This window comes from Watersipora subatra, chromosome 4, assembly GCF_963576615.1.
Source record: "Watersipora subatra chromosome 4, tzWatSuba1.1, whole genome shotgun sequence".
NCBI classification, from domain to species: domain Eukaryota; kingdom Metazoa; phylum Bryozoa; class Gymnolaemata; order Cheilostomatida; family Watersiporidae; genus Watersipora; species Watersipora subatra.
Window position 1 is genome coordinate 32,234,494 of NC_088711.1, and position 13,859 is coordinate 32,248,352.

The window sequence follows — 13,859 nt, forward strand, 5'->3', positions numbered from 1 at the left end:
CAGCGCTGCCACAAAAATAACAACGAGCGCCATCTTTCGTTATGCCAGCGGATCATGCGAGCCTACGAGTGTAACACAAAGATTAGCAACAGACAGTTTTATACTAGCGAAGGAAGAAGAAATTGCTAGCTGTTATGTAACAGAAGTTGATGAAAGTTGGTCAACCTCAATTACTGGGGAAGCAGCTCTCAATTATATGGTTAAGCGCTCCTACCAGTCGTTTCCTATGGCTTTTTGGCTTCATGTGTCTCCTTTGTCGGATAATTGAGTGATTAATGATGTCTTAGGAAGCCTTATCATGTTTTATACAAAGTTGCACTCTACTAAACACTGCATGATTTCTTGATTTTAGGTCTAAAACCTTATGGGTTAAGAAATATAGATACCAAACACTGAATAGGACTGCAGATAACACAGACAATTGCGAGATGTCTGCTGGTCCTACAAGGATAAAGCCAAGTAAGGTGGATAACCTATTTAGAACTGTTTCAACACAGTATTTGTATAGAAATTTCAGCATTGTTCAGATAACAACATTTTACGACAGCTTTCTGCTCCCTTTCTGCTCTTTTTTAATCTTGTGTCCTCGAAACTTGAACTACGAGAGGGTGTAGTCAATATATTTGTCATTGTTAGGAATGATGAGAAACCAGCACTGCTTCCATGCTAAATATACCTATAGATATGATATCCTTGTTATATCAATAAGTGCTAATAGTAGTAATTGTAATAATAGTAGTAGTAGTCCAACGACCAAACAAGAGCGAAACGATTGTTTGAGAGATTTATGATAAATGCACATGTGCACACAACTCCCGAAAAAATATCCGTTAACAGCCGTTACCAAACCCTTGTACCAAAATCCCATCAAAAAATTTAACCATTTTTGTTTAGAGTCGTTTAAGTATAATAATGATACAAAACACATAGAAACATATTTAAATATGTAACCAAGTCTTTGAAAAGTTTCCGCAATATCCTAAAACTAACCCATATGATCGGATTATACATAAATAGACCGATTAATTTGGCCTAAAATCTAAATAAAAACTTGACAAACGTTTTTAATCAAAATTAAGACCAGCAAACGAAACGCCGATAAGGCCGTGTGACAGAGAGTAGAACTATTATGTCGTCCACATTTCACGAGAAAAACGTGAACATTCACCAGTCTATGGCATTGTCTAATCGCCGAAAGTTTCTGTAATTAACGTAGAAGTACTGAAAAGTAAACGTTTCTTTTTTTGCCGATTCTACCGGACTCTGGCATTTTGGACACTTATAATGAGTATTTTGGTATTCCAACTGATGTCCAAATCAGTGAAAGTAAGGGACATGATGATGATATTTTTCTAACGATTCCTATACTGTAAGATTATTACAATATTTGATTGTAAGAATAATTATTTGGTTTTATGAGATTATTACAATATTTAGTTATAAGAATAATCATTCGAATTTACAATATCGAAGTATACAGTGACAATGCAATATGTTTCTGTTATTAGTTTTAGTTCTCCTATTGCACTGCAGTGCCATTTGACTGCTGATATTGCATTTCTCAACCAGCAGTACCCTTTCTTGTTCCATTATCCCTTTGGTCGTGGGCTGTATGTCAGGTGAATTTCTAGTAGTAATAATAGTAGCAATAGCAATAGTAGCAATTATAGTAGTAGCAGTAATGGCAGTAGCAGCAACAGCAGCAGTAGTAGTGACAGAGCAATGACAGCAGCAATAATAGCAGCAATAATAGCAGCAGTAGTAGCAGCAGTAGTAGCAGCAGTAGTAGCAGCAGTAGTAGCAGCAGTAGTAGCAGCAGCAGCAGCAATAGTAGCGGCAATAGTAGCAGCAGTAGTAGCGGCAATAGTACCAGCAATAGTAGCAGTAGTAGCGGCAATAGTACCAGCAATAGTAGCAGTAGTAGCAGCAATAGTAGTAGCAGCAGCAGCAGCAATAGTAGCAGCAGCAGCAGCAATAGTAGCGGCAATAGTAGCAGCAGTAGTAGCGGCAATAGTACCAGCAATAGTAGCAGTAGTAGCGGCAATAGTACCAGCAATAGTAGCAGTAGTAGCAGCAATAGTAGTAGCAGCAGCAGCAGCAATAGTAGCAGCAGCAGTAGTAGTAGAAGCAGCAGCAGTAGAAGCAGCAGCAATAGTAGCAGCAGCAATAGTAGTAGCAGTAATAGTGACAGTAGCAGTCTATTAGAAATATATAATAATGGTCTACTTCTTTTTGGCTCTTGATCTAGAGTCAAGTCATTATTAGGGCGTTTTTAAATGACGTTTAAAACTACCTGATTTTAACTTTGAATTTGTAGATTGATACTTTGGCTATAACATTTTATAATTTGATTGACTATCGTAAAAATAATTTATTATTCTATAATATAGTTGTGAGCTCCAGCTTTTCAAATACTATTTGGACCAACATTTTAATTTACAGCAAAATATGTATTTGTGTGAAATACTGAGAATGCTAACAGCACTTTTTGGATGCTGATAGTCTATTATATTGACTTGTTTTACAATTAATTAACCCCTAAGATCTGTCTATTGTTTAATTTTTAATCGAATATTTGCTTTCATCATAGAACTACTTTATCGGATAAAAATGACGATTACAGAAGCAGAGAATATATAAAACATACATATATACTTTGCCCTTATTATCGATTATAGCTCACGGTTAAACTAGTGGAGATGGATAACTTGTTATGTTGCTACAGCTGCTACTCTTTTGTAATAAGTTGTAAAGATGTCAATTCAAGAGTTCAACTCATTGACTTTCTACTGACGCCTAGTAGATTCTCATTATAAAACGATCGTGGACTAGTATAGAACCCTCTAGGAATGTTCATATGCTAGGGACCTTTGACAATGGTGAACTGTGGTAAAAAAACTGTTATTCTATGTTAAGGAGTGACGTTAGTGTAACCATTGGTTGCCTCGTTCTTTAAATAAAACTAGTATGTAAAGATAAGGGTCGTCTTCAAGAAAAAGACAAGTCCTGCTGGAGTGTAGATCAGAAATCACTTGCAAACTGCTACTGAAATATTAATTCAAATAGTGAGATCAGTGATCATGGTAATTTTATAGAAACTAAACTGAGGCTTGGGCAGGTTTTATAAAAAGTTAGCGCTTTTGCTTAAATTGAATTATGAAGAGATCTGGGTAAGATTTTTAGGTTCCTGGTCTCATTTTGTATACTTGGGTAATGATTTATGAAAACAAACTATTTTATTGCGTAAGGTCTTATTTATAGGCGGCGGTATACATTTGCTGAAGCAGCCTGCAAAACAGCGATCTCCAAGATTAAGTACAGGAATCCCAGCTTAAAAAATTATTCTAGGAACAATATGTGCTCATGACTCTTGTAGTGGGTACATATGGGTACACACATACATGTCGGTACGTTCGTGGCCAAGTATAGTAGCGCACACTTGATACACACATCAGTACATATATCGGTGTATGTTTGTTCGAATAAAAGCTTATTAGAGGAACAAGCTAAATAGGTCAACAAAGGGCACTCGCTTTCATTCAGCTTTATGATTCGCTGCAGTCTGTTTGTAGAGCTTATTGAATTGCTGAAGCAATAGCATACTGGTAATACTAGTTTAATACTAGTAATAGTTGTAATAATGCATTACTTTAACATGATCTCTTGTCCCTCGTCTTGTGATTGTCCAGATAACATGTTAAGACTGTCGATATCAAATTAAACAAACCTATATTTAAAACCAGTCTCATAATAAAATTGAATTAAAAATAAAATTCGCAACAACATTCTACTGCCTATTACTTCGTCGTGTTGCAAAATTAGCCATCTCACCAGGTCCAATCAAAGTGTCGCGCCCATTAAATCTGCCAGCAGATCCTTGAACTGCTGAGCCACCGCTTTCAAGGGTTTGACATTCAATTTTACAGACTCCACTTCCTTTCCACGCCGATGTCGAGTAGAACCTGTTTACACCGATGTATGTTGGTTTGTTTTTAGGTGTGAAAAGCTTGCCAGAATTAAGATCCAAACTCTGTCCTTGTGATGTACGCACATTCAGCTTGCCATCAGCCATCTCATAGTCAACCCAGCTGAAACACAAGAGTTAGTTTGTAAGTGTATAAGTTGGGACCATGCACGCCACAGCTTCTGCTGTCTAGGTGCATGTTGATAAACATCACATTTCACACATCTATAGCCAAACAATGAGAGAGTCAAATGAACCACCTGTAGTGGTGATCAGATGGATCCTTGTGGGCCATAGGAAGGTAGAAGCTATTTCCTTGTTCACCATTAAATCCTGCGGCGAATCCTTCAGCATAAATTATTGGCGCACTTTCACTAGACCAACCGTCAGCTACAAGCACGCAGACATGTACCAGTTCAAAACCTATAAACTACAGTATATTAGATGGGAGCCTAAAGCACTTCGTGGTTGTACACTCACTCGCTTGAGGATTATGGGAAATACTGTAGAGACGTCTGTTGTGCGCTGGGACATCTAGAGTGGTCTGACAGTAGAAGGAAGACTGGCGTGAGCTTAGAGGTCGTACTGTTATCCTGAAACAGAGGCAGCGACTTGTCACAATTTGATGCCCTATTCCAACATAATTCAAGCGAATAAAGTCCTAGACGCTCGCCATCAACCAATTATTGCTTAATATTAGCCACCGTGTTGCTAATGTTCTTCTGCAACTGCGACAGAGGAAACCCCCTTCAAAGCACTTTATTTTGTAAATATGACCATATAAGATGGAGAATGCAAATCAGAGAATAACTCAATGTTAAATTTATATTTTTAGTTGCTTTGCAAATTTAAATTGCAGATTAAATTATTTTCAGCCAAAGGTTAACAGACTGAGATGCCGTTTTGTTACTTATAGAGCTGTGAGTGTTGTTATCATGTTCCCTTTAGACAAGCTACCATGGTAACCCGAACGTAATCATTTAATACACCTCGCCAATTAGGAATCGAAGCTCCCACAACTTTTATTTTTAACTGTCAGCTTCAAGCATTCGCTGACAGCGCTAGTATTATTATCAAATAGACTTACAAAATGTTAGCCGAGCATCGGGAGGTTGGTTGGAGACTGTCACCAACAAATTCATAAGCGAATGTGTTCTCGCTGCCGTATACAGAGCAAGTGTGGTTGCTGCCGGTGTAAGTATAGCATATGATACCATCTCCATTTACAAGGTCTGAAATAGCAATAACACCATGCGAGGAATATAGATCTGTTTTTATGAAAGTTTTGATTGCAGCATTTTAAATACTTGTACATACTACATACAATACGCTACGACTACAAATGTACACCTTCGAATGTTGTAAATAGATTTAAGGAAGCAGCTCCTACTAACTAACCGCAAGCCAAGCCAGTAATGTTTCTAAATAGGATGGCTTGAAGCACCACGTTTTTAACAATGTCTCTTTGGTTTTGTCAAATGTTCCCAACTGTAATGTTGGCTACAAGCATAAATAAGCAATCCTAAGTTTTTTTAACTATTCAGCATATTGAATCTGTAATAGCAATAATATCAGCTGTAGTAGGGTGTAACTAGAGCAAACCATGGACTCTAAGTTAATCTCTTGTAGTAGTACTAGGACACCCACTGAGAGTAGTTGATTTTGACACCATATTAAAGGAAGTGTGTGCCAGCCGTGCAATAAATACCAGTAACCTTCCCACAAAATGGAAGTTAAAGGTTAAACCCTGAACTCGCCTCAAAATACACACAAATCTATAAATACTTTGGGTTGCAGCATGAATGAAGACAAGCTATACACATACAAGTCAACTGTCATGTATCGACTACTATTCTCGCAACCTGACAATGCATCCATCAAGTCACTTCACTCGCGCAAACTTTAAAACAAATACAAATGAGCGTTAATCATGATAAATTCAAAACTCATACCCGCTAGTAGGAAAAGCAAAGTTAGCAGTCCGCTGCCCATCTTCATATTTCTCTCTGTGTGCCTATGGAGCTCTCTAAAACAGTTTAAAATAACCTACTGTTTGACTTACTGTGTATTTATATTAAAGGTTCTCTAAGCTATTACATAAGCACCAGCTTTCATAAAGCATTGTGACCAGTAATTATGGTATATAATATGAGCTTTTTAATTCTGGGATTACAATGCAAACAGCCTAAAATTATAAGGGGTGGATAGCTATAAATAACAGCTAACAGGGTTATAATCTCTTTCTTTCAGTTGACAATGGAGAAATCTTCTTACCACATAACTTCTGTAACTTTTTGTACCAAATGACTATATGTGACAAACTTGGTGCCTAAAAATATACTTTTGATTAAAAGATATGTTTTTGTATTAACGGAGTATACTCTTCCACAGATTTCATTATACATTAATTTTCCTAAAAGGAAGTCATTTAGGCCAGGGTATGATATAACACCTCTAATGAACACTTACGAAATGTGTTTATACTTTCAAATAGTGCGCTAGAGCAGATATGTCTCAGCATTATGTAATCACCTTTATAGATATCTCTTACAATAACTACTGTAGCTAGAAGTTTGTCCTATTACGACAGACCACGACAGACTACGTATCCAAAGCTCTTCCTCATGCTGCAATATATTGTCTGTCAGAACGTCTGCTGCTGTAGTATTGAACACTATGACTGTCTTGTGTTAACTAACCCATGAGATATTCTGTCATGTCTTTACTAGAACCGCAAATGATAGCACAAGATTAAGCCAACTATTTGTTAGTTTATAAGTCAAGGTTGTCATAGCAAATAATTTAATCGCGCTAGAGGCCTTTTCCTGAACTCCATATTTACTTGCAGAAATATCTATGTGAAATTGAGAGACATTCACTATGTTTTCATGATGCACAGTACTTCGATGCAGCCCCCTCCGAAGTCGAAGGGATTGGACATTTACACGCTGTGCAGAGGTTTTCAGCAAATTAGCCAGAGAAGAGAAATTGTATAAATCGAATCGTCGGATGGAGACAGGAATCGATCATGGACACCGATTGTCAGAAATAGTCTTTTTATGCTTTTTTCGTCATTATACTTTTATTTACAATACACATTCATAAGGTTTTACATCCATTAAAAATCTTTTTACAAAGTAATATATTTTTAATAAGTATTTTTTAAGTAATATATTATTTAAATGTTACTTCAGGACTTGCCACCTATTTTCGAAATCACTAACAAAATGGATAACAAGCACAATGATTTTGCAAAGGATACATATGTAAGCTCAAATGCACAGGCGATAAATAAACTTACTGTTTCTGCTTTGGCATGACTAGTGATACCACTTCTAGACAGATACAGCTGTTTGGTACATGTGGGAAGACAACTCTCCAACTTATTCATAAACTGAGGAAAAGGATTGAGATTAACATTATTACAAAACACTATTGATGATTTGTTTTATAGTTGCTAGACAACGAGACATACATTAAGGTGTAAACAAGTCTGCACTAGCAAATGATGGTGGATGATAGCACACCAAAGTGTAGGGAGACAACTCAAAGTGCAAAATAAGTGTTTGTGGGTGATAAGTGTAAGAGATTTGCAGTAATCTAAATAGATCACACACAGATCATTGCAGCTATGAGCTTATATAAAAGCACACTAGAAAGTGCATGAAAGACAGAGTTGGACAAAATAAACTCTAGCTAATGGAGCCAATAGCAGTAATAATAATAATATGAAGACTAATATTGTTTGGTTTTTCATTTAATATTTGTAAATAATATGATCTGAAGGGGACTCTTTCACTAGTTCAACCAATGAAGACCTGAATGAGCTTCACTTTTGCTGAACTAACTAGTGAAGAGAGACTGGAACAAGTTTATGATTCTGTTAAAAAAGAATGCCTGTACATCATGTTTATTATTTATAGAAATAAACCATTCACCGCTAGAAAGACCAAATCTGACCATTGTTTAAAGATAAACCTAAAATAAGCCAGTCAGGGCAGCCAGATACATTTAACTTTATAGGCTGCAGCTTTTTGTCTACCTGTATTGTGGGTTTTTGGTTTGTCAGGCTACAAAAAAACGTCATTGAGGACAAACCCTGCATTGCATAATAAAATGCCACTCACATCTATAACATACATGCTATCTCAAATATAGCCATTGATCAAATATGTTCATGGGTTATGAAGCTAAGCGTAACACAATAAAACTTAGACTCCTCTCAAATTTCCTTAACAGCGGACACTAGCATGACAACGGACACTAGCATGACAGCGGACACTAGCATGACAGCGGACACTAGCATGACAGCGGACACTAGCATGACGACGGACACACGAGCCCACTAAAACTACCATTAATTTCCTTAACAGCGGACACTAGCATGACAGCGGACACTAACATAACAGCGGACACTAGCATGACAGCGGACACTAGCATGACAACGGACACTAGCATGACAGCGGACACTAGCATGACAGCGGACACTAGCATGACAGCGAACACTAGCATGACAACGGACACTAGCATGACAGCGGACACTAGCATGACAGCGGACACTAGCATGACAGCGGACACTAGCATGACAGCGGACACTAGCATGACAGCAAACACTAGCATGACAGCGGACACTAGCATGACAACAGACACTAGCATGACAGCGGACACTAGCATGACAGCGGACACTAGCATAACAGCGGACACTAGCATGACAGCGGACACTAGCATGACAACGGACACTAGCATGACAGCGGACACTAGCATGACAGCGGACATTAGCATGACAGCGAACACTAGCATGACAACGGACACTAGCATGACAGCGGACACTAGCATGACAGCGGACACTAGCATGACAGCGGACACTAGCATGACAGCGGACACTAGCATGACAGCGAACACTAGCATGACAGCGGACACTAGCATGACAACGGACACTAGCATGGCAGCGGACACTAGCATGACAGCGGACACTAGCATGACAGCGGACACTAGCATGACAGCGGACACTAGCATGACAGCGGACACTAGCATGACAGCGGACACTAGCATGACAGCGGACACTAGCATGACAGCAAACACTAGCATGACAGCGGACACTAGCATGACAACGGACACTAGCATGACAGCGGACACTAGCATGACAGCGGACACTAGCATAACAGCGGACACTAGCATGACAGCGGACACTAGCATGACAGCGGACATTAGCATGACAGCGAACACTAGCATGACAACGGACACTAGCATGACAGCGGACACTAGCATGACAGCGGACACTAGCATGACAGCAAACACTAGCATGACAGCGGACACTAGCATGACAGCGGACACTAGCATGGCAGCGGACACTAGCATGACAGCGGACACTAGCATGACAGCGGACACTAGCATGACAGCGGACACTAGCATGACAGCGGACACTAGCATGACAGCGGACACTAGCATGACAGCGGACACTAGCATGACAGCGGACACTAGCATGACAGCGGACACGAGCCCGCCAAAACTACTATTAAAAAAACTAACAAAATCATAATTATATTATCAGTCTACAATTTGTAGCAATAAGTCTTAAATCTATATACATGGACTTGAATATCAGTGTTTCCCTGTTGTTTGTATGTCCAGTTACAGAGCTAAACTTTCAGTAACGTAAAATCACCTTTGTACTGGATTTGAACTCGCGACATTGAAATCGCAAGACTACTAAAGTGTGCAGACCCACACGCCATTGTAATTGCTCTCTATTCGTATATCCTTTTCGCGACTGCATACACTAAATGTGCACTTGCTACTATTAATTAATATCACCTTTTACGCTTGCTATTTTTTTTAATATTCTTGAAAAGCTAATTTTTTACCTTTACCTATTTATTGTTTTAATGTGTAACTTTCAAATATTTCGTTTTAATTTCAAATATGCCGTTACACTCATATTTTCAGCTCTAACAGCTACCTAAATGCTTTTCCGTGGACAATTGATTATCTGGAGTAGGAATTGCCTCTACTTTTTCTCTCCGCTCAGCCTGACAAAAAAGTCTGATATCTCATCGTTATGTTTGTACCAGCATCTTGTGGTACCAGTATTGTCCATCAAAACTATGAATACAACGAATTTCTGTTGCAACAGTAACCTTTTTTATACACACACTTCCATGTACTCATTGTCTAATTTTTTCTTAATTTATTTTCAACTGCACAATAACACTCTTCTCATGATATAAAGTTTAAAAGTTAGTATGGTTAATGCTGTACATGTTAAATAAAAATGTTTTATGCAGACTTTTATTACCGGGCAATGCCAGGCATTCCTCTAGCAGTATTCTAAAGATGGCTTCATTGCCTATAGCCAGTTATTACCTATGGCCAGTTATTGCCTATAGCCAGTTATTGCCTATAGCCAGTTATTGCCTATAGCCAGTTATTGCCTATAGCCAGTTATTGCTTATGGCCAGTTATTACCTATGGCCAGTTATTGCTTATGGCCAGTTATTACCTATGGCCAGTTATTGCCTATGGCCAGTTATTACCTATGGCCAGTTATTGCTTATGGCCAGTTATTGCCTATAGCCAGTTATTGCCTATAGCCAGTTATTGCCTATAGCCAGTTATAGGCAATAACTGGCTATAGGCAATAACTGGCTATAGGCAATAACTGGCTATAGGCAATAACTGGCCATAAGCAATAACTGGCTATAGGTAATAACTGGCTATAGGCAATAAGCATTAATGGAAAATTACCAACCATTGAACCTAGCCAGTAACCTGTTCAGTTTTTCACGGCTTGTCTTATAAATCAAGAGGAAACAAATTATGTAGAAAGAAATAAATATACATTCTCAAGTAGGCAATTAAAGATTGTTCTAATTTTAGTTAGCCTTGGCTCTCAGCTGAATTAGTTAGCCTTGGCTCTCAGCTGAATTAGTTAGCCTTGGCTCTCAGCTGAATTGATATTGAAGAAACTAGACTGAAATGAGCCAAGTAAATATCTTTGGTGGATGCAACTCTAATTTTAGACAAGTTCTCACCGGAGAAGCGACATTACGAAAGCTACGCTTGATGCCTTGGAGTGTGCCCTGGGCATGTCTGTAATAAAAACAGTCTTCCAATAAACAAAATCGAATTAAAATTTGAACAAATATATTTAATTCAATATATCAATTACCACATCATAGATCGCTGATTGACAAAATACTCACAGCATAATACTGACAGCTTCATATTGATAGCATAATACTGACAGCTTTATATCGATAGCATCATACTGATAGCATCATACTGATAGCATCATACTGATAGCATCATACTGATAGCATCATACTGATAGCATCATACTGATAGCATGAGTAATAAAATAGAAATCAAAACATGAGCATGCGAATACTGAGCCAGTTATTTATAATCAGACTGGCTGAAAGTGAGGTAGTTTCTAAGACAATTGTACTCAAACTCTCAAATAAATGACCATCCATTTACATAATCCATGCAGAATATCAGCAGTTGAACTTATACAGACTGAGCAAATCACTTTTTAAGATCGATTAAAAACAAGAGTTTGCAACTCCCAAATTTTAGCGACAACTGTAGTTTGTAAAAGAATATGTATAAGTGTTTTGGTGTGAGACATTGGCAGGTTCTAACATTCACTACCAAAAACTGGTCAAAACGACAACTCGATAAAATCTATAAAAGCTTAAACGAATGTCTTTAGCTTTTCATAAAAGAAAGATATTACAGCCGCTAAGATAATCGAGCGAATATGTTCACACAGGGTGCAAGGATTCAACTGGCGCAACCTCGGCCATTGCACTGTTCTTTCTTTGCTCTAATATGGACATTACATTCTCTATCTGGTCGAGAGGCACCTATAACATAAGGATCACTGATCAGCTGGCGCTTGAACAAAGGAACACTACTTGGAGTAAACTATGAAATTGGACGACAAAATCTAGTAGGACTCACACAATTTCTCACTATTCATCATTAAATCAATAATTGCAGCAATTTAAAAAGATTCTTCAGCATTTTCTAAAGTGCGCCTAGCCACCAACTGCGCGTGACGACTTGGAAGTAGCAGCCAATCATGCGTTACGACTTGTGAAAGTCTTGTGAACACACAACAACATACCATTGATCAACGTGATTCAAAATGAATAAATGGAATGTTTTTAGCTCCCTACAACATATTATAGTTTGAGAAAAGCTTACAAACATTCATAACTCCATCACTAATCTCACAAAAGTATATACATGTAGATCCACTGGCATGTTTATGAAGTTGATTATTTAATAGTCATAAAAAAGACTACTATTGAAGAATCAGCAGGTGGAGCAACAGCGTGTGACAAGGCAATGAGGCTGGCCACACTCTCAACATAAACTGAAGAAGGCGCATAGCTGAAGAGTTACCATAGGCAAACAACCCCTTTGTGCCATGTCAAAAAAAGTGGAGAAATTCAAACCGAAAGCTTATTGTCAGCCAACTTTTCCGATCTCTCAACATTAACAAACAGTACATAAATTGATATACATGTTTTACATAATTAACCTATCAAGTGAAATTAAAAGAGATTGTTTAAAGGTTGATTTGCAACAAAATTCACATTACAGTTATTTGATATCAAAAGATTCACCATGTCTTACTCTGTTGTGTGGTAGGTGCAAAATATGTGGATATGTGATTACAAGCTCTTAAAAGCTCAAAAACAAACAATTAATAGCCGCCATCTTGAAACTGCCGTAGATTAGAATCTCTTTCCAAAACGGCTCAAATAGGACGTAGTTGTACAAGTTGGCTTCTGTTTACACTTTTACGCAACCTCATTCGTCGAAATATTTTCACAAATATATTTCACGCATTCAATAAAACCATATCTATTGTCCTTACACATCTATTTTATCGTCATTGTAACGCTGTCACTTTCAGCACTGATATCTTATAACCTACCGGGAAAATTCGTTTAATTTTTTAACCTTAGCTCGAATGAGTACATATAGTTGTTTAATAAACATGATGAGCCTGTTGGTCACCTGAGAAAATAGAAAATGCTGCAGAAATTAGTTGTCAAGTATTACGGGTCACATGATCAGATTACGACTAGACAATTAGACCAAGCCGAAACAGAACTCTAAAGTAGCGAGCATCTACATTTGATACGGGGTCTTCAGAAAAAACCCGAAGTGTTTGTCATAAACTAGTGCTACGAGAAGTTTTATATTGAGCCTCTTATTGGTCTTTCAATTCACGTGAGAACATCACGTGACAAAACAATAACCAAATTTAACGACTACGTCAGTGAAGTAAACTGATTCCGATCTACGGCGGTTTCGTGATGTCTGCGATCAACGGTTCGTTTTTGAGCTTTTAAGAGCTTGTAATCACCTCTCCCCATATTTACACCTACAACACAGCAGAGTAAGACATGGTGAATCTTTTAATATCAAATAACTGTAAAGACATGGTGAATCTTTTGATACCAAATAACTGTAATGTGAACTTTGTTGCAAGTCAACCTTTAAACAAATAATAATGATTGACTAGGTAATGGTCTTGTGACCATAGACCAATTCATTGTGCAACTGCTAGTGATGGATAATGACATACTACTGGTTTTCAACAAATGACAGTGCCATAGTTTTCACCACCAAATATAGAGAGTGTGACCAGCCCATAGGTGAGAAAAGCAAGCGATTTGGATCAAATTACCAAAGAGTGGTCGTTGTAATACGTGCTCATGTAATACTCTGATATGTCGTGATCTACTAATGGCTCAGATATCTGAGCTACTATTCCACATTCATCTATAAACGATAAAAATAAAACTTGAGGCTGTAACAAAGGTCAACAAATAAGTGCAGTTGCCTGTGCAATGAGCAGACAACCCAATGGTGT

The 13,859-nt window shown here is 37.9% G+C and overlaps 3 protein-coding genes across 5 annotated transcripts in view; all 3 read right to left on the reverse strand.

The window, feature by feature from the left end:
* Positions 1 to 1,664: 1,664 nt before the first annotated feature.
* Positions 1,665 to 5,991, reverse strand: LOC137394150 (uncharacterized). Its single transcript, XM_068080871.1, has 7 exons — positions 5,917 to 5,991; positions 5,052 to 5,196; positions 4,445 to 4,557; positions 4,225 to 4,354; positions 3,832 to 4,088; positions 3,233 to 3,288; positions 1,665 to 2,198 (listed from the first exon to the last, which is right to left on the reverse strand). The coding sequence occupies exons 1-7, from the start codon at positions 5,960 to 5,962 to the stop codon at positions 1,665 to 1,667; spliced, it is 1,281 nt and encodes a 426-aa protein (XP_067936972.1). The 5' UTR covers positions 5,963 to 5,991.
* Positions 5,992 to 8,281: 2,290 nt separating this feature from the next.
* Positions 8,282 to 9,448, reverse strand: LOC137394151 (uncharacterized). The gene has a single exon (XM_068080872.1). It carries the CDS (start codon positions 9,446 to 9,448, stop codon positions 8,282 to 8,284), a length of 1,167 nt encoding a protein of 388 aa, XP_067936973.1.
* A 1,800-nt stretch (positions 9,449 to 11,248) lies between these two features.
* LOC137393304 (cytosolic arginine sensor for mTORC1 subunit 2-like) overlaps positions 11,249 to 13,859 on the reverse strand; it is a 41,955-nt gene continuing 39,344 nt past the window's right edge. For 2 of the 3 annotated variants that reach the window (XM_068079793.1, XM_068079791.1), the window contains one exon: positions 11,249 to 11,832. In XM_068079793.1, coding sequence (XP_067935894.1) covers positions 11,750 to 11,832 — 83 coding nt within the window. In that variant the 3' untranslated portion in view covers positions 11,249 to 11,749. Of the gene's footprint in view, positions 11,833 to 13,673; positions 13,769 to 13,859 lie in introns of all 3 variants that reach the window. The other variant, XM_068079792.1, reaches the window with a different exon arrangement.